At 40.0% G+C, this 21,520-nt stretch overlaps 1 protein-coding gene across 2 annotated transcripts in view; it reads right to left on the bottom strand.

Moving 5' to 3' along the window:
* cmip (c-Maf inducing protein) overlaps positions 1-21,520 on the bottom strand; it is a 222,347-nt gene that overhangs the window by 58,691 nt on the left and 142,136 nt on the right. For both annotated transcript variants that reach the window (XM_072595955.1, XM_072595956.1), the window contains exons 4-7: positions 11,802-11,963; positions 10,639-10,680; positions 7,273-7,335; positions 6,505-6,585 (exon numbers count right to left, since the gene is read on the bottom strand). In XM_072595955.1, the coding sequence (XP_072452056.1) occupies positions 6,505-6,585; positions 7,273-7,335; positions 10,639-10,680; positions 11,802-11,963 (348 nt within the window). The remainder of the gene's footprint in view (positions 1-6,504; positions 6,586-7,272; positions 7,336-10,638; positions 10,681-11,801; positions 11,964-21,520) is intronic.

Here is a 21,520-nt window from a genome sequence, read left to right on the forward strand (position 1 = left end):
ATTGGTCGGGAAGGGAATGAATGTAAAGGTGGTGGATAGGGTGCCAAACAAGTGAGCTGCTTTGTCCGAGATAATGTCAAGCTTCTTCAGCGTTGTTGGAGCTGCAATCATTGAGGTAAGTGGAGTGTAATCTACTACACTTCTGACTTCATTTTTTTAAAAAAAAGTTTTACCATCAATATTACTTCATCAAACGTGGCAAAGGCTAGATAAATAACAAAGAAAACCCCAGACTATGCAATGTTGCATCTTACATCAATTCTCTGACAAGAAGTCATTCTTTAGGCACCTTCCCCTGTGACTGCCAACCATTGGGCCAAATTCCTAATGATTTCCAAGATTTAGAAATTGTTAAATATCACTTGGGTTTTATATGGTCTTTTGAAACAGTGTTGTAGTACACTTTCATACAACTTGTGCAAAGAAACTTAAAATAGTTTCCATGTAACATTCAAAATATAATCCATTTTTGAGCTGTTCTTCACACAGTTAACATTAGGTTTCTCTAATTCTGGAATTTAATACACTGTGGTCAAACTATATTCAATTATACAGGAAAGGGCAAATGAAACTCTTCCATTTTAATAAATATTCCTTCCTTTCAATGCCAAAGAAAATTCAACAGCAATTCCACCAGGACATATTTTACTTTGGTTGCCGGCAAACTATGAACCAACTGCACTACTACACTGCCAATAACAACAGAACAAAAAAAAATTGGAGAATGTAATCCTTGGCCTCTGCAGCAATACTGTATTCTGTCTTGTCCACCTACGTATATTCCATTAAATCAACATGCTGACTTCACCTCTAGCATCGTTAACCTTGTTAAAGATTTAAGTACCCAATTCACCAGTATTTGATATTTGGTTATAGTATAAACTATTTAATTTATAACTATAAAACCTCAGAGAAAAACAAGAACCCCATCTATGGCTGTGTTTCTTCTTATGGTTATTGTTGAACATACTGCTCTTTTGTGCGAACATATAAGCAGCTGTTGACAGCCCCCAAAAAACATGTTTTAAGTGCATCTGGTCTTCTTTTCACTATCCTAATGGTTAAATTATACAAATAATACTGGAGCTATCGATCAGTCATAGCAAGCAATCTCTATCTATTAGAATTCGACAGTCCTGCTCACGTGGTAAGGAAAACCCGATGGTAGAAAACTTTGCAATCAAACATCTAAAATGACTCTGTCCTTTTAAGCATGCTACACACAACTTGTCTCAAACCACTAATTTATTGCATCCCAAATTCAGGTCTCCATGATTATATTTATGATTTGATATGATGGAAAGGTAATGAGCAATTCGAACACATTGCAAACACTGAACTGTGGCAGAAGGAATCATGACCAGGTTGTATCTGCACGATCCCCCTTCCATTAAGGGCATTATTCTGCGTATGAAATAAGGCCTGTAAAACAGAATATCTTCCGTTGGCATGAAACAAGAACAGAGGGTTCTGCTATGGTTTCCAATTTTCCCAATGTCCCTAGTTTCAACCATTGTTGCAGACATGATGCCTCTCTATTGTTAAAGTTTGCATATTGTTGCAATTTTTGACTGTTGTATGGGAACTGGCTCTTTTGTTTTCCTTTGGGAGTGTCCCAAATCATTGCATTTTTGTTTTGCACATATGTATGACTCAGTGTATCTAATCTAGGCTCAGGGAGGCATGCTCAAACTTCCGAATATGACAGTGTCCCAGTTCAGCCAGAGCATTGAATTATAGTTTAAAAATAAAATTCTGAACCCTGCAATGTAACTACAAGTTACATGACAAACAATTTAGATAGCAATTTCTTTTTCGAGAATTAGAAATTTTATAGGTTTGCATAATAGGTAATACTCAAGCAAGGTTTAAAGTGAACAAGTAAATTGCCCATGTCACTTCAGTTGTTCCCCTGTTATGGATCAGGTCAGACCCGAGTCAAATTATGTTATTAGGGTAGTCCAGAACCTAACTCTTCTTATTTTAAGAGGCAGATGTGCAGTGGATATTCCAGGACTGATGCAGTTGGTCAAACCACTCAGCTTTAAGCAAAACAGAATTTATTTAAATGCAATATTTAAAACATGCACAAAATAAAACAGAACTTAGAATAACAACTATTTGAAAACTCGACCGACTCAATAGAACAACTTAACTAAGGAGCTGTTCCAATTCCCATAACATCCCATTGACATACCCCTTGGCAAAAGGTAAATGCAAACACAGGTTCTTACAGGCAGGAGAGATTTCAGAGAGAAAGTTCAGGCAAGAATTAGCATGGAACCTTTGTCTGGAGTACGACAGCTTCTCACTGTTACAACTAAAATAAACTGGGAGAACTGACCACTCCTCTGCCATTGCTAAACTAGGCTCTTTCCCAGACATTTCGACACCTTTGCCTTTATGACCTCTCTTGGAAAAAACCAAGGACAAAATAACCTTATTAAAATGATCAGAGCAGGATTTGTACACTTAATGGTAAAGTCCTGGGGAGTGCTGCTGAACAAAGATACCCCCTGGAGTGCAGATTCACAGTTCCTTGAAAGTAGAGTCGCAGGTAGATAGGATAGCGAAAGCGGCATTTGGTATGCTTTTCTTTATTGATCAGAGTATTGGGTACAGGAGTTGGGAGGTCATGTTGTGGCTGTATAGGACATTGGTTAGGCCAGTTTTGGAATATTGCATGCAATTCTGATCTCCTTCCTATCAGATAGGAACATGAATATGATAAATCGACAAGGTCTTTTCCCTGGGGTGGGGGAGTCCAGAACTAGAATGCAAAGGTTTAGGGTGAGAGGGGAAAGATATAAAAGAGACCTAAGGGGCAATGTTTTCACACAGAGGGTAGAATGAGCTACAAGAGGAAGTGGTGGAGGCTTGTACAATTATAACATTTAAAAGGCATCCGGATAGTTAGATGAATAGGAAGGGCTGAAAGGGATTTGGGCCAAATGCTGGCAAATAGGACAGGATTAATTTAGGATATCTGGTCAGCATGTACAAGATGGACCAAAGAGTTTGTTACAATGCTGCACATCTCTATTACTCTAAAATTACAGTGGCTCAGTGGTTAGCACCATTGCTTCACAGCGTTAGGGACCGGGTTCAATTCCAGCCTTGGGCGACTGCTTGTACGGAGTTTGCATATTCTCCCTGTGTCTGTGTGGGTTGCCTTAGGCTGCCCATAGTGTTCAGGGATGTGTAGGCTAGGAGTATTAGTCATGGGAAATGTTGAGTAATTGGGTAGGGGAATGGCTCTGGGTGGATTACTCTTCAGCGAGTCTGTGTGGACTTGTTGGACCAAATGGCTTGCTTCCACACTTTCGGGATTCTACAACTCCATGAAAATAGGAAGGATTTAGAGGGATATGGGCCAAGTAGAACACAGAACATTACAGCACAGTACAGGCTCTTCAGCCCTCGATATTGTGCCAACCTGTGAAACCAATGTGAAGCCCATCTATCCTACACTATTCCATTTTCATCCATATGTCTATCCAATGACCATTTAAATGCCCTTAAATTTTCTCTCAGCTCATCTACAATACCAAGAATCTACCAACCAACTGATGAAGGAGCAGCGCTCTGAAAGCTACTGCTTCCAAATAAACCTGTTGGACCATAACCTGGTGTTGTGTGATTTTTAACCAAGATTCCTGTTACTCCTTCCAAAGTGAATCACCTCACACTTTTCCACATTAAACTCCATTTGCCACCTCTCAGCCCAGCTCTACAACTCATCTATGTCCCTCTGTACCCTGCAACATCCTTCAGCACTATCCACAACTCCACTGAGCTTAGAATCATTCACAAATTTACTAACCCATTCTTCTGTACCCTCAGCTAGGTCATTTATAAAAATGACAAACAGCAGTGGCCCCAAAACAAATCCTTGGGGTACATCACTAGTAAGTGAGCTCCAGGATGAACATTTCCCATCAACCACCACCCTCTGCCTTCTGTCAGCTAGCCAACTTCTGATCAAAACTGCTAAATCAGCCTCAATCACATGCCTCCTCCATGTTTTGTGCAATAGCCTACCGGGGAAACCTATCAAACGCCTTTCTGAAATCCATATGCACCACATCAACTGCTTTACCCTCATCCACCTGTTTGATCACCTTCTCAAAGAACTCAATAAGGTTTGTGAGGCATGACCCACCCTTCAAAAAAACCATACTGACTATCCCTAATCAACTTGTTCAAATGGGACTGTGCTGGCAAATGGGACTAGATTGGGTTAGGATATCTGGTCGGCATGGACGAGTTGGACCGAAGGGTCTGTTTCCATGCTATACATCTCTATGACTCTCTGACAGCATTGTCACACTCCAAGTTGTCGACAAAATAAATTCACTCAACAGAGCCACCTAAGAGTGAAAGCTTGCCATAAGTGACTGTGAAACTATGAATCCAGATTAAAAACCTAAACATGCCATCATATTTCATGGAAAGAAACCAGTCATCTTTATCCAATCTGATCCAGTAAGATTACTGACCCAGATCAACACACTTGATTCTTGGGCCAGAATTTTCTTCACCTGCAACGTAGAGTTGGAGGCTACGCTGCAGGGAGGCATAGAATCAAAGTGTTGCAGAGATGTCTGTTGGGTGAGCTCCCCAAAAGACTTTTCTCAGATACAGATATTGAGGTGTGAGCACCAATCTGCACAGCTAAACACTTGTGTTGGTGATTAGGTGGATTTTACTGCAGCATTCCTGTTTTCCCAGTGCCAATTGGGGCTGCCCACAACATGCATGACTTGACTGCTCAAAGGAGGCAAAAGGTACATGGCTGAACCCAATGGCTTGAGGATTACATTCGATCTGCAATTACTGTCACACAGACAGGATGCCTTCACTCAAATATGTGCAGCAGTCTGGCTTTGGATCACAATCTTGTGGAGCCTGTCACCAGTAAGCGTGCTGTGCCCCTTCCTCCTCAGATCCCTCTGATTGTGCTAGTCTCTCTGGTGCCCCCAGTCTGTGATTACACAACAACTGCAGGCTTCCTTCACATGCCAGCTCATAGTGGTCCTCCTGCCTCGTCAGTCCTAAATGTTTAATGAATGCAGATGTGGCCTCTTAATTGACTGCCTTACTCAAGATTGTGATACATGATGCCCTTGGAGAAATGGAGAGGATTCTAGCCTTAAATGTCCACTCAAACAGGGTAGCAAATTATGTAGTTGTTAGCAAGAACTACATCGCTCAGGATGTAGTTCATCATCACCGACTCAATAACAGCCAGGGATGGTCAACGATTGTTCGCCTTGACAGTGATGCTCAGACCTTGCAATTAGTAATGAAAGATCTTCACAACTGATAGTGAAATTGAGTGACATTATAATATACAAGGATATGTGTTGACAGAAAAACAGGACCAAATGCTGTGACATTTTGAGGTAGGTGCATGAGCTTTGCAATATTATTGTTATAGACAGGTCATTCTGCTATAATGTGCATTTCTTTAACACAAGTTCACTGTAAAGCGAATGACAAATTGGGGACACTGTTTCTGAAGCACAAACTTTTAAAATGCGATTACATTATCAATACTTTATGCTCTGTTTGTAAAGGACAAGTTTCCTATAATGCAGGGTTGCACAAGAACACAGCCAGCATGTTATAGAACTACCTATATGTATTTAATGTTCTGTTTTCCACCAGGAACTCTATACTAATCATGTAATGCTAATGTTCCCATTGGTAGATTTTTCAATAAAAAGGGAGTCAAGTGTTATACAGGACAGACCCAAAAGAGGAATTTAAATGACAATGAGATCAGCCATGATCTTATTGAGTTGTGGGGCAGGCTCAAAGGGCCAAATGGCCTGCTCCTAAGTCTTATGATCCTATGATGTCAAACAGCCACCTCACAGCGCCAGGGTCCTAGGTTCAACTCCAGCCTCTCTGTGTGGAGTTTGCACATTCTCCCAGTGTCTGTATTGGTTTCCTCCAGGTGCTCCGGTTTCCTCCTACAGTCCAAAGATGTGCAGGTTAGGTGAATTGGCCAAGCTAAATTGCCTGTAGTGTTAGGTGCATTAGTCAGAGGGAAGTGGGTCTGGGTGGGTTACTTTTCGGAGGGTCGGTGTGGACTGGTTGGGCCAAAGGGCCTGTTTCCACACTGTCGGGAATCTAATCTAATCATAACTCTGAATTTAGCGAGCATGAGAACATCACTGGGATTCCTATATGACACGGTGAGATCAAAGTGCTGACAAAGTCTAAGTCTCTCCATTAACACTATAATTTTGTCTGCTGAAGCTTGAAGACACTATATTTTCAAGCTACAAAATCTAACCAATCTGTTTCAGCCACAATTGAGCGATTAGTTCTGCGGTGTATTCTAAGCTGTATTTGCTCATTCTGGAGAATTGAGAAGTTTCATTTGCATTAACAGGTCAGACTAAGAAAGAATCCTTATAGTTATCAATCAGGAGAGATATTTTTCAACCATGGAAGCTCTGAATATGTGTGATATGGATTGAGTACAAAACATACCATATTATGCTTGAGGATTCTCTGAACCACAGGTGTGAACACTTCTATGACAACCATCGATCGAGGCCGTTCCCTGCAATGCTGCAAAAGAAGAACACCTTTGAAACTCAATCTACGTGGAGCATGCGATCATAGAACCATAAAGCAGAGGTGCAGGCTATTGGCTCTTTGTTCTTCACCGACCCTTTGTAAAACTATCCAATTTGTCCTATTCTGCTATCAAGATTTTGTTTGCAAGTACATATCCAATTTACTAATCAAAGTTACTACTGAATCTGGTTCCATTGCCCTCACAGAGAGTATATTACTGACCATCAGACCTGGCTGTCTAAAATACTGTTTACTCATCTTACCTTTGTCTCTTTTACCAAATATTTTAAATCTATAAGCTCCGGTTACTGGCCCTTCTGCCATCAAAGCTCTTCATTTTGAACATCTCCCCTTAATCTTCTTTACTCTAAGGTGAGCAATCCGAGAGACCCTGCTTTCTCCACTTCTGTACAACCAGACACCCCAAGGGAATCCTTTAGAGTGTACTTGTTTAATAATGTAGTGATGGTTACGGAGATTAAATTTTGCATTTGCAAGATGATGTATATTTCCATGTAATTTGCTTCAATTAACAGCTAAGTCTAGTACAAAAAAAATTATGCCGCTCGCCTCAGTGATTGGCAGCAAATGCAAATTTGAATCAAATTGTGTAGCAAAAGATCTGTTCTGGCCTCTATCCGAACAAGTATTGACAAACAATGATGTATAAATACGTACCTTGCAGAAAAACTCGCAGAGATCAGGAGGAGGATGGTTGTTTTCCAGCAAAGGTGCTATTGCCTAAGGGACAGAAATAAGGCATTCGAATTATTCTACAATCTTGCTTTGGGCAAATCAAACATTTAAGTCGGTTTGGCTTTTGGTTTAAAAAGGCAATCATGTAGCAAAGTATTTTCAGTCTAATGCCATTTGCTCACCGGCTCACCCCGAAAATGACATCACAACAAAATATGTGAGTATAAATATCTTCAATGTGCTTCGTTCCATAACACAGGCTACAGCAGTAGTCCTCAAACATTTTATTTTGCCTTCCAGTGTGACCCCACAGGAAGGCAAATATTAATTCTGAGTGACACACCTTCCCCAGCAGTATCCACTGCTGGACCAGGCAGGAGGTCCAAGTTCAAGTCCCACTCTAGAACCCAGTAAGCCATCAAAGAAATGTCCACAAAGTGGTTCAAACAGGTTGATACTCAGCCTGCTACTTCCACATCTTTCCCTAAATTAAAAGCACTAAGTGTGAAGATATAAAACGTACAAGTGAACCAGCAATATCTGGCTTCAAGTGACTCAATGTAGACTGACTCCACTCAATGTCACCTAATCATGATAGGCATCAAATTCTGAACATTATATTACATTTCCAGATTAATTTCTTTAAGAATAAGGAGATGAATTCAACAAATACCCAGATATGTTGCTCACATTGCAGTTTTCGAATGGCACGGTCTATATGCCTGCATGTTCTTTGTACTTATACTGAGATATCATGTTGAAGCATCTCAAAGCATTTCAGGCAAAAAGTCAACTTTGAAGGCAATGACTGTAATGTAGGCAAAGACAGCAGCCATTAAGCGACAATAGAATCTCAAACAGCTTTGTAACTCTGCTCCTGCAGAGATCTACAACTGGTGGAAATGAAAAGCTCTCTGCCATAGATGTGAACACGTTACAAAATATAAGCCCAGATTTACACATTCTCTTCATTCTCCACCTTGTTCATTTGATATTGCGACAACAATGAACCAGTTTTCACTCCAATGAAGTGTTGAGAGGATCAAAACTTTTGCTTTTGGCCCCTACCACAAAATCTGTTGCTTTGCAGCCAATTCTAATCCCTCCCCAGACTTTGTCTCAGATTCCACCAGACAGTTACTACATGTGGACTCTTGTTTGACCTCAAGCTAGGCTTTGGAACCACAGGTTTGCCATCATAAAGACCGCCTACTTCAATATCCGTAACATAAGAAATAGGTAAAGGAGTGGAATAGGCCTTTGAACCCCTCAAATCTTCCCACCATTCAATAAGACGAAGGGTCATCTGCCTCAGGTCTCAACTCCTCTTTCAAGCCAGTTCCTTGTACCCTTCAAATTATCAATATTTGTTAAAATCTATCTACCTCATCTTTAAACACTATCAGCCTATCTCCACCTCCATGTCAGCTGATCTGCTGGTGAAATCTGTTATGCACTAGGCCAGACACCTGCCCCCCCAAAAAAATTTTAAGAAGGTAGCCCCAGACCCTAATTTTGCTGGTTGCTTTAAGCAGGTGTACAGTGGATATTCCAGGAGAATATCAGCTGGTCACACCACTTAGATTTAAACAAGACAGAATCTATTTATACAATTACCAAATGAAGCACAAACAAAAGAGAACAGAATACAGAATATCTTGGCACAAAAGGTAAAATCAAACACAGGTTCTTATAGGAGAAAAGTCAGAGAGAGAGAGAGAGAGAGAGAGAGAGAGAGAGAACCAGCCTGGACCTACTTCTTTGGGTTCAGTAGCTTTTTCCACACTACTGTTAAAAAACCAAAGCTGAGCTGGGAGAACTGTTCACTCCACTTTCATTGTACAAGTGTTTTTTTTAAATCTTGAAAGCCTTCTGCCTGAGGCAGTATCGGTTAGCTATTATCAAATTGGTCCTAAAACCCCTCACCTCCAGACTTGGAGTCTGTGTCATTTATGATCTCTCTGTAAAAAAACCAAGAACATCATAACCTTGTTAAAGGAGCAGGTTTGTCACAAACCCTCAACAAATCCTTTGACACTTCCAGTCTTGACTATTCTAATATTCCCCTTGATGGCATCACATGTCTCCTCATCACAAATATGAGCTCATTAAAAACTCTGCTTTGTCCTCATCTATTCCAAATCCTGCTCACTCATTACCCCCATTGTCACTGAATGACACTGGACCACTGTCCACCAATGCCTCAAATTAAGTTTAAGGTCCTCCATGGCCTGGACTCTCCCCAATATAATAGTCTATGACATGCCACTTCTATAGCTCAACTTTTATGTTCCTCTAACTCGGACAAATTACCACCCACTCCACCATACTAATCAATCTCTCTGGCCAACCACTAGTGGCCATGGAAGTCCCATGGTCCTCCGTAAAACCCCTCTTTCCCCTGCATTCAGGGCCCTCTTCAAATGTTGTGCTTAGTTGCTTTCCCCTAATACTTCCTTTCTCCACTCAGCATTACTTTTTGTTGGACTACACTCCTGCAATATTGCCCTGTTTTCCTGTGTTACAAAAATGTAAATAATGATAATGCACAGTTGGATGAATATGGTGCACTCCTTTGAGACAAACCCATTCCAACAGGAATTGCATAATTTGGTGCTTTTAAAAGCATTTTCAGCTTTCACTTGTATACTTCTCACTATAAAATATCAGAAAAGCATTATTCAAATCAACACTGCCAGTACAGGAATCTCAGGCCAATGTCTAATTTTGTCAAAGCATATAAAAATGTGATAAAACCTCAAAATGTGGAGGAACAATTAAGATTACCTGCACATTTAATGACAACTGAGCAGCATGATGTATATGATGATAAGCAAATATCCAGGAGCAGATTTGACACATTGGATCTTACAAAATGGTCAAACACATCATCAAAACTCCCACTTTCTCCCACTGCTCTGAAAGAGATGGTCCAATGCACTGCAAGTAGGTTATACTCATAGGTTTGGAGATAATTACTATGATTGGATGTCTGTAAACTTTGTTTTTATCTGTCTTGTATTAGTTAAAAGGTAGAAAGGCTCAGGTAAAGGAGTCCAGCATGAAACATCACGAGAAGTAAGAAATTTGATTAAAAAAAAACTTGAGGTTCAGTGTATTGAACCAATAATCCCTAATGGCTTTCCCTTAATTAAAGTAGAAACTAGAGAATTGAGAATTAGGTGCTCTGAAGACCATGCCTAGACATCTAATCAGTTATTTAAGCAAGGAACCTTGCTGGGAAGTGTTAACCTCTAAAGTTTGCACCAAACTTGTAGACATATTCAAGGTTCTGCAGGTTCTATGCTTACAAAATTCTCCGAACATCACTCTTACGTAAAGACTTACCACAATGATATTTTCATGCTCCTGGGTTGTTAGCTTGAGGTTCTGGAAGGATACACAAAAGGAAAATGAAACTTAAAACTAGCTGCTTATATTTTAAAAGTTACACTGGCTATAGTTAACAAAGGTGTTTAATTTAACTCAGCCAGCTTTCAATTCTGCACAACATAAGAATGCAGTAAAGGTATTACAGGCTATTGTAAATGACATTCTGCACAACAATTATTTTAATAGAGATGTCAATATATTTTAGTTATTTGAGGGAAAGCTGTATATACTTTGATATGTTGGCAGGGCTGCAATGGCCCACAGTAATCCAACAGAAGGGTTGTTCCTCTGCTCCCAGCTGTCGACCAGCTTCACCCCACTGAATGTATTATATCTCTATACACCTTCTCACACATTGACCACCTCTCCCAGCAGTGTCCATCTCTCTCTCTCAGTGGGCCCATCAAGTTTCTAGAGTGTGAGGAACCTAGAGACTGCAGGCTGATTCTGGGAAACTGCAGTGTTGGACTTGCTGACGCAGACTCGGGTCCCCCATTTGGTCCCCACTTTGGGATTCTGAAACTTTCACAGAAATCATGCCCTTGTTTAATTGAACATCGGTACCTGGTGAGATGTGTATCAGGCAAGTAAGCTGGGAGACCAGGAACAGCCCTTGAAGTCCTGCCTTTTGTACAGGTTCAGGCCCAGTTCTAACTACATCCAAGGAAGCTGAAATGGCCAACCTGAAATAACTCCACAAAGGCCAATCGCCAAATTCCCCTTTAGTTAGATGTGAAAAGTCCTGGACACTCATCCAGCTCCCTCAGAGCCAGCTCTCAGAATCAGCAGAATCGCTGACACTCCTGAGAAAATCAGTCAACCAGGTTCCCTGATTGGACTAGATTAATATTTCTATGAGGTCCATCTGGCTGACCTTGTTACAATCATAACCAAAAAGGGACAGAGACCAAAAATAGGAATTTCCAAGAGCATTGTTTATCAAAATCTGTTCTTGAATGTTAGTAAGAGTTAACAAGATACAAGTTAATAAGTTAACCAGTGCTCTGTACTTTTTGTTCAAAACTACAGAGAATTGGTAGGTACTAAAAAAAGAGGCTCAGAAATGATGTTAATTTGATTAAAATAGTATGTGCCAAAATGGAACAGTTGGTCCATACCTCTGAGAGAAGCTTAGAGACTATCTCCAGTGGTGCCTGGTGAATGGAATCATCCTGAAGAGGTGAAAAAAGTGCCATATCCACCAGAGTCCGAATCTCCTTCAAAACAACCTCCCAGCGACTTGGGTTACTCAGTACCTTTTTGTACTTGTAGATCTTTTTCTGAAAGGAGCGGAGGGGACATAATTAATAAATAAATTAGAAGACTTTGAAACTTGAGGTGACAGTCAAAAGTGAAATGTAGAGAATTCTACTTAATTTGACCTAATACAGATTTTCACATGAAAAGTATTAGACATGCTCATTGTTTTGACAAAAGGGTGAGGCAGGAAAAGCTAATATTTTTGTTCCAACACAGTGCTGCATTTTTAAAAAAGGAAAATGTTGGTTGGCATGTAATTCTTTTCTCCAGTGTATTCGCATTAGCAATTCAAATTTTCAACAATCTGAATGGGTGATGCCTACAATAAATAATCGAAGTGGTATTAGTCAGCAAGGTTCATAGAAATCATAGAGTCCCTATGGTGTGAAAGCAGGCCATTCGACCCATCTTCCACAATGACCCTCCAAAGAATATCCCATCCAAAAGCCCCTGCCCCCGACTTCCCTATCTCTGTAACCCTGCATTTTCCATGATTAATCCACCTAATCAGCACATCATTAGACTGTGGGAAGAAACCCACACAGGCACGGGGAGAATGTGCACGGACAGAGACTGTAATAGAACCCGGATCCCTGATGCTGAGTAAAGTACTGACTTTGAGGATGCACTATGTTGTTCAGTGCAGCATGAGGAACAGCTTAAACATGGTTAATGTATATGCTCAAGTTCTATTTGGAGTAATTGGCTATAATAGCTCACTACAGCTCTGCAATGACCAGGCTTATTTTAGTTAATTTTTCTTAAAGGGCAATCACACTCCTTTTAAAAACACAATAATAGAGTAGTTTAGCAATGTACAGTGCTGCAGGATTGGGAAGAGGTTCAGTTACTAAAACTGCATTTGTTCACTAATTACCACTTTATCTCCTTCCAAGTGTGGACTCTGGGCAGAAAGACACTGCTCTGTTTACAACCTGTGCATAATTTTGCCCTTGGCTGTAATCTAGTATTTTACTTTCATATTGGATTATTTAGCAAAGTCATAAAGGAGGAGTTTTAACTGAGTCTGCTTGGGAGTGAGAGTGACAGCGAGCGGGAGTGTGTGAGTGAGACAGTGAGCGTGACAGCAACAGTGTGACCATGTTGGGGAGGATGGTATTGATGAATTACTAAATGACAATATTCATTGTACACCTATTGTGGATGCCGTTGCAATACAATTAAAAATCTTCAGAATACTTGCAGCCTGTGAGAGAAATTAAACATGGAAGGTGTTTATTAATACACCACTAGCTGGCTAATCCATCTTGCTTCGTCCACATTTTACACGCAGATATACGATACTAACTATTACAGATTGGAACTTTCCAGGCACCCAAATCAATATGTTACAAATGAGTCAATTCTGCTACAGGTCCATTCTTTCACATTTTGATGCATAACAGTAAGATATCAATGGTAGGTTTATATCACGTCATAGAGTCACAAAGCACGGAAACAGATTTATCTGCGCTGACCAGACATCACAATCTGACCTTGTTCCATTTGCCAGCATTTGGCCCATTTCCCTTTAAACCCCTCCTAATCATATGCCCAATAGCTGTCTTTTAAATGTTATAATTGTGCCCACCTCCATGGAAGTGTACATGGTATAAATGCAAACATGCGTTGATACTACATTTTCATTGTGTTCTGAAATGCTTGGCAACATGTCTTCTCCAGAATATTTTTGCGCAGGATATGAAGAACATATTTATTCCTTTGAAGCTAAACCCAGTTTCTTGATTTGGTTACTGACCTTGTAAAAGTTGCTCTGTTGTAATAGTGCTATATCTGGAGTCAGGCTGTGCTACATTACAGCTGTGCTGACAGTAACAAGCCAAACAACTAATGCCAATCAACGGCAGGATGTGGTCAAGGCTGGTGCTCCAACAATTCTTTTGTAATCACTGCAGTTAGTTCTGTTACCTAAACTGTCATAAACTGATCTAATCAGTTCATCCTTAATATTGTTTAACCAGAGCAAAAGTGCCCTGTATTCACCAGGAGATCTTGAACTGCTGCTCTACAAAAAGAGGCCAATTATGAAAATTTTCTAATCCAGTTTGAAAAAGACAAATGGTTAATTCCATGGGACCCATGGGTTGGAAAGAATGTTCGTAGTGCCTGTCAAGTTATTCATTTGCAACGTCAGTGGGCAAAGTTGCTCACCATTAGTACAGACTTGCAAAATTATCCATATATATTCATTTGACCAAATCTTTCAAATGAACACGTTCTTGTCAGCTAAAGCAAAAAAAAACTCCAGATGCTGGAGATTTGAAATACAAACAGGAAGTGCCGCAGAAGCTCAGCAGGTCTGGCAAGGTCTGGCAGCCTCTGTGGAGAAGGAAACAGAGTTAACTTTCGAATCCAATGCATCTTCTCATGGACTTGAGATGTCAAATCTATTTCTCTCTTTACAGATACTGCCAGACCTGCTGAGTTCTCCAGCACATTCTATTCTTGATAGCTGTCTAGGTGATGCAATTAGGAGAGTCATATGGACCAGGAATACACTAACACAGTAATGTGAATTGAATGAATAAAGCATGCCAGGTTTATCAATCTAAACAGAAATAATGATGGAATGCTCTAAACAACTTAGGGAAATTAAATATTTCAATGAAAGTCCAACCGCAAGAAGCAGCCCTGTTGCTAGTCATTGTTATGGGGGTGTTGCTGTGCTTTTCACATGTTGTTTAAATTTTATTAAATTTCCAAAGAATTTGCAAACCAACGCTAACAGTTAAGCAATATTTGTCAATCATTGCGAATAATATTAACTGTATTTTGATTGGCAAAGTACAAAGTATATGATTGAATCTCAAAGTTCTAATTTAAGGATGTTTACTGCAATTTTGTTTCTGTGCAATTGATACAAGAGAGATGATGACAAACAGCAACTAATAGTAGCATCATTATAAGTAGGCTTTTTGCCTACCACTCATTACTGCCCTCACCACTGACATCACCCTCCTCCACGCCACCATTCCCCACCAAGGTTAACAACAGAAATGTGCTAACAGGAGAATAAAAGTTGTTTTGAAATTCATTTCTCGATTATTGTAAAAATGGCTAATTCTTGCTTTAATTCCTCTGCAGTACAGCTCTCTGGCCCTTGCTTTTCCACAGCACAATTTCAGCTCAATGTTAAGGTGCCTCCACAGCTGCAAACTCTGCATTGGACATGCTGGTCAGTTGGCTTCCTTTGACTCCTTTAAAGCTGCTTTTATCTTACCTCCATGTTAATCTGGATACAAGAAGGCAAGTGAACAGGTTTCCAGGTTTATGTTGCCAAATTTAGCTACTTGATCTCTGCAGCAGTGGTGTGGAATTATAAAATATGGGCTTCAGGTCTGAGGCAGCCACAAGGAAGTTGGCAGAGTGAACGCCAGGAATCAGCTCGCAGACACTGATCTTCTGGAAATGGTTCAAAGCAGTGCCAACATAAGTTAATGCAACACAAAATGAGCTATTTTGACGGGCAGAGGAAGAGCGACTGAAATGTGATACTGTTTCCCTGCATCACTAACTGCAATCAGCAGTGCATATCGCCACAGAGTGTTGAGCAGCCGTGGACTGCTAATCCAATCTTCACCCACATGTATTTGTTTATTTTCTGATGCACATTGAGCCATGTTGAGTATTACCAAGATTGTAGACAATAACTGGGAGCAGGTCAGTTAACAAAAATACCTTTTGCATTATTATAATTTGGGGCTTAATCAAAAGGGGAGCTCTATATTTTAGGGCAGCTTCCTTTAAATAAATCATATTACCATTTTAATGAAAAGTAATTCAAACGTTTTGAAGACATACAATTACAAAGCACTCCTTTATCTTTCACACATGAAGAAACATACATTACAGAAGGAAGCCATTTGGCCCATCATATCTATACTAGCCTTTTGAAAGAGCAGTGAAGCAGAGTCCCTCATTCCTGTTAACTCTAAGTTCCTCTTAAAGTAAACTAACTGGCAGCACGGTGGCTCAGTGGTTAGCACTGCTGCCTCACAGCACCAGGAACCCAGGTTCATTTCCACCCTCGGGCGACTGTCTGTGTGGAGTTTGTACATACTTCCCATGTCTGCGTGGGTTTGCTCCAGCACTCTGGTTTCACCCCAGAGTCCAAAGATATGCGGGTTAGGTGTATTGACCATGCTAAATTGCCAGTAGCATCCAGGGATGTATAGGCTAGATTATATTAGCCATGGGAAATGTAAAGTTATAGGGAGAGGGCATGGGTGGGGTGAGAGTCAGGGTGGGATGTTCATCGGAGAATTAATGTGGACTTGTTGGGTTGAAGGCCTGCTTCCACACCATAGGGACTCTATTCTATGAACTCTTTATTTAAAATTGTATATGAAAGTCAACTTGCACCATCTTTGGCATAGAGTGTCCCAGAACCTGACAACTCAGTGGCAAAAGCATCCTAATGTTCTCACTAGATTTTTTTTTCCCGAATAATTTTGAATGAATAACTTGTCACTGACTAATCTCCACAGGGAATCTTCTTTTCGCCATTTACTTTATCAAAACCTCCTATTAAATTTAAAACCTCAATCTTCATGTTTCTGGTGAAAACAATTGATAGGCACAACTGGAAAGCTTCCAACATGGATTAATGATGACTCCTGGTCATTAATTATGTCGAAGAAAATCATAATGTGAATATTCATCAACGGAGAATTCACTTGGTACATAAAATGAAACTTAGAATGTAGTAGGGATGAAGTTGCTTTTGCAAAATTTCACAAATTGGATTTTTAAATTATCTGCAACTATTTTAAAACAAAACAGAAGTCCAGCAACAGTTCTGGTTAAGAGAATAGCCAGAAAACAGAGTACATTTGATGATAATTTTACCAGTTCACAATACTCTGAAGAATCAAATTTACATTCCATCTGAAATGGTTCTGACTGATATGAGCATATTTGTTCTTTCCATTAGTTTCCAAAGAATACTCTGTCAAAATGCACAGTTACATAATGCTTCGAACCAAAACATATACAAATTTCATACAGGTCATTTATTTCTCAAATCAAGTACTAGCTCCGATATACCTGGTTATTGTTATCTTACTGCTTGTGAGACTTTGCTGCTTATAAACAGTTTGCCACATTCCCTACAATAGAACCATATTCAACACATTCTAAGCACTTCACTGTCAAGTAGTCAAGATTTGGAGATGCCGGTGTTGGACTGGGGTGTACAATGTTAAAAATCACACAACACCTGGTTATAGTCCAACAGGTTTATTTGGAAGCACTAGCTTTCGGAGCGACGCTCCTTGACAATCACCTGATGAAGGAGCGTCGCTCCAAAACCTGGTGTTGTGTGATTTTTAACACTGTCAAGTATTTTGGGACATCTTGCAGATACAAAAGGCACTAGATAAATAGAAAGATTTTCTTTCCTCCTTTCTCGATTCAGAAAATGCACCCCAAAAATCCTACATTTGAGTGAACTTCCTTTCATTAAGGTTGTTCTTTGGGGGGCGGGGGGTGGTTTCATTGGACCTGAAACTTTAACACTGCTTTCTCTCCACAGATGCCGCCAGACCACCTGAGCCTTTCTAGCTGTTACCTTCTCGTTTCATAAAAGTGATGTTGGCTTTATTAACAGGAGAAAAATTTAAATGTTTACTGTGGCAGCCCTTATCCCTAAAAAAGGACTGAACAATGAACCAGTGGTTGCTGTTTAGAGTTCTAGATTGCTGAGAGAATATTTGCTCAAGTTCTTTCGAGTTCTGCCTCACTTTAATAATTCAATATCAATTTGGAGAAATGAAAATAACAAAAGGAAGGGATGATCACTTTCAGCTTTGACCAATGTCGTAACCTTTGCTCCTGATGTTAGAGCACGTCACCACATTTATGGATTTAATCCATAACTAAAGCTCTGACTGTAACACAGAAAAAGTATCCTTAGTTAAACCACTCCTACATAGTCATTCATTTGAGTTGATTTTCATTACTCTCAAAATTATAATGCCATTGAAGGTGGAAAACAACTGAGGAATCGTTCATTCGGCACTTAATGGGACTAAATCAAATGGCAAATGCATTGCCTGGGGGCTGGGAGGACCCAGGCATCATTCTTGTTGAATTTTGCTTTGCTGGAGGCAGTGTGGGTCACAATAGTTGGCTTGACTACTACTTTCAGAGGGTAATATGTTTTATGTTCTGTTGAATAATTGCTGCAATTACAGGTCAACAGAGAACAGGGTGTGTGAACAGTCCAAACGGGGCTTGTTGATCTCCTAAGTCTAACACACAAAATGATACTGTACAAAGGCCACTGCTGCAATTAGAAGGTCTGCAAATAGCCATTTATGCAACGTAATAATGTTAATGGCATCCACAAGTTAGTCATTACAGTAAAGACACTGGCTCCAAATCTCCTGAAATAAAAGCATTGAACAACTGTGTAGACACGCTTCAAGAAAATTTGGACACAAGAAATTTTGCTCCATTTTTCTACCATAACTGAATTTCCTCGCACTAATTCAGGGAAAACATCACAAAAACCATTTGGTCACTCAGTAAAATAACCCTGCCACCAGATAGAGGTTGAGAGAATGGGAGTTTCTAGAAATAATGCGTGTACATTTATGTTAAAACTAAAGTCAAGCAGGATCCAAGGGATAATTATAGTCATACAGCACAGAAACACACCCTTCAGTCCAATTTGTCTGCGCCGATCAGACATCCCAATCTGACCTACTCCCATTTGCCAGCATTTGGCCCAAATCCCACGAAACTCTTTCTATTTATAAACCCATCCAGAAGCCTTTTAATTGTAATTGCAATCACATCCACCACTTCCTCTGGCAACTTGTTCCATACACACACCACCCTCTGTGTGAAAAAGTTACCCCTCAGGCCCGTTTTCAAATCTTTCCCCTCTCACCTTATACCTAAGCATTCTAGTTTTGGACTCCCTTCCCTTTGGAAAAGGACCTTGGCTATTCAGCCTATCCATGCCCATGAATACATAAACCTCTATAACCTCAGCCTCCGAGGCGCTGGGAAGATAGTCCCAATCAATCAGCGTCTCCCTATAACTCAAACCCTCCAGTCCTGGGAACATCCTTGTAAATGTTTTCTGCAGCCTTTCAGGTTTCACAAGGGTTCACAGCATCCTTCCTATAGAAGGGCGACCAGAATTGTATGCCGCATTCTAGAAGTGGCCTCACAAGTCTCCTGTACAGCTGCAACATGATGCCCCAACTCCTGTGCCCAAAGTTCTGACCAATGAAGGCAAATGTGCCAAACACCCTGTCTACCTGCGACTCCACTTTCAAGAAACAATGACCCTGCACCTTTAGGTCTCTTTGTTCGGCAACATTTCCCAGGGCCCTATCATTAACTACACAAGTCTAGTCCCAGTTTGTCTTACCAGAATGCAATATCTTACATTTATCTAAGTTAATTTCCATCTGCCACACCTCGGGCTATTGGCCCATTTGATCAAGGTCCTGTTGTACTCAAGGATAATTTCCACTACACCACCTTTTTTAGTATAATCTGCAAACTTAATAACCATGCCTCCTATATTCATAAACAAACCATTCATATAAATGAAAAAAAAACTGATCTCTGTGGTACACTGCTGGTCACAGGCCTCCAGTCCAAACAGCATTCCTCCACCACAACCCTCTGTCTCCATATAAAAATAAATTTTTGCACTGTATGCATAATTATGAAAAAAAAACACAGAATTTACAGAACGTAAGTATGTTAGTTGTGCCAGTATTTTTCCTCATCCGTCCCACTTCAGTTAACCCAACTGCACATGTTCAGTAAGGACTCCTATGTTCTCCTGCCATAAATCTTGTTCACTTCCAAGCTGAAGAGTTAAATATGCATATTATAATTAAAGAGATGGCTGCAGTGAAGCTACTCAGACATAAAATATTTCTTGTTGGGTGAATGGCAATGTGGTGACATTGGGCTTTTCATTTCATTGGGACAGGAAATAACAGTGATTGAATTGCAGACTGGAAAATGCAGCTAAGACGAGGTGCCTCAATCTACATAAAGAATACCACACAGCGTTCAAAAAAAAGAACTGCAAACACTGGAAATTTGAAATAAAAGTAGGAAGTGCTGAAGAAACTCAGCAGGTCCAGCAGGATCTGTGGAGAGAAAAACATAGTTAATATTACAAGTCCAATATGAACTTGACATACTTGGACATTACTCAAAATATTAACTATTTTTCACCCCACAGATGCTGCCAAGACGTGCTGAGTTTCTCCAGCAGTTTGATTTTGTTGACACAGATATTCAAGTAGCTCTGAAAGTAGGTGATACACCAAACTGATGACTGGTTCCATCTCAATTCCCTGAAATAACACAGTGATTCTCCAGCTTTGAATATATTCTATCTTATGATTTATAATCTTTCCGAGTGATCTTGTTTAAGTTTTGATTAGTTGGGTTATCCTGGACTTTGCAATGATTTAACAGAGCTGGTTCCAGGAAGTTTGGAACATCCCCAGTAGCTTCCTTCCAAACAACAATTTCTAAAGATGACTTTGTGTCAAATAGGTAATATTGTTCTTTGCTTCAACACTTACAAATGAGAGTCAATTACAATATTGATGACCTTCCACAAACATACTAAAAGTGCAGTTATCTTATTGATTTTTTGTTGTTGTTGTATACTAGCAAATTAGAAAGACAACAGCCTATGAATGCTCTCTGGCCAACACTGTGAACTATTTTAAAGGGTAAAACATAAAATGAGCAACTACAGTGAAAAATGCACATAATTTTCAAATTATCACAACAACCTATGTGGCTATGTGGATATAGAAATTGGATCCACAACATCTGCTTTCAAGGTAAAGGATGCACGTTTTCAGTGTGTTTTGGATATGCAAACTTACATCTACAAAATGCCCCATAGTCACTCATGGTATCTACCCGAAACTGGCATAAGACCAATTGACTGTGCTAATCCAAGGCCCGAAAGCCTAATTTACACTCCTTTATAAAACCGGTTCCAGTTTCCTAAGCACACAAGTTAAACAAGCAGTATTAACAGAAACTAGGATCATAGCGTTTTACAATGTAGAAGAGGGCCATTTGACCCATCATATCTATACTAAAACTCAAAAAAGAAGTTACCCAGCTAGTCCCATTGTCCAGCCCTATCGCAGTAACCCTCTATACTCACTTTCAACTACATATCCAGCTCTCTTTTGAAATCTTGTATGGAATCGACCTGCCTCACTATGCCAGGCAATGCATTCCAAATCCTAACAATTCTCTGAGTAAAGAAGTTTCTCCTCATCTCACTCCCAGCTCTCTTGCTGACAATCTTGACATTGTGGCCCCTCATTACAGATGCACCAACAAGTGGAGACAGCATATCCCTTTTTACCCTGTCAAAATTGTTCATAATTTGAACTCCTCAATAAGGTCACCTCTGCCCCATGGAGAACAGACCCATTTTCTCTAATCTTTCCTTGTATCTAAAATCCCTCATTCCTGGTATCATTCCAGTAAATCTCTTTTGCACTCTCTCCAGGATTTTAACACCCTTCCATAAATAAAGGTGCCC

Source organism: Chiloscyllium punctatum, chromosome 26 (genome assembly GCF_047496795.1).
Source record: "Chiloscyllium punctatum isolate Juve2018m chromosome 26, sChiPun1.3, whole genome shotgun sequence".
NCBI classification, from domain to species: domain Eukaryota; kingdom Metazoa; phylum Chordata; class Chondrichthyes; order Orectolobiformes; family Hemiscylliidae; genus Chiloscyllium; species Chiloscyllium punctatum.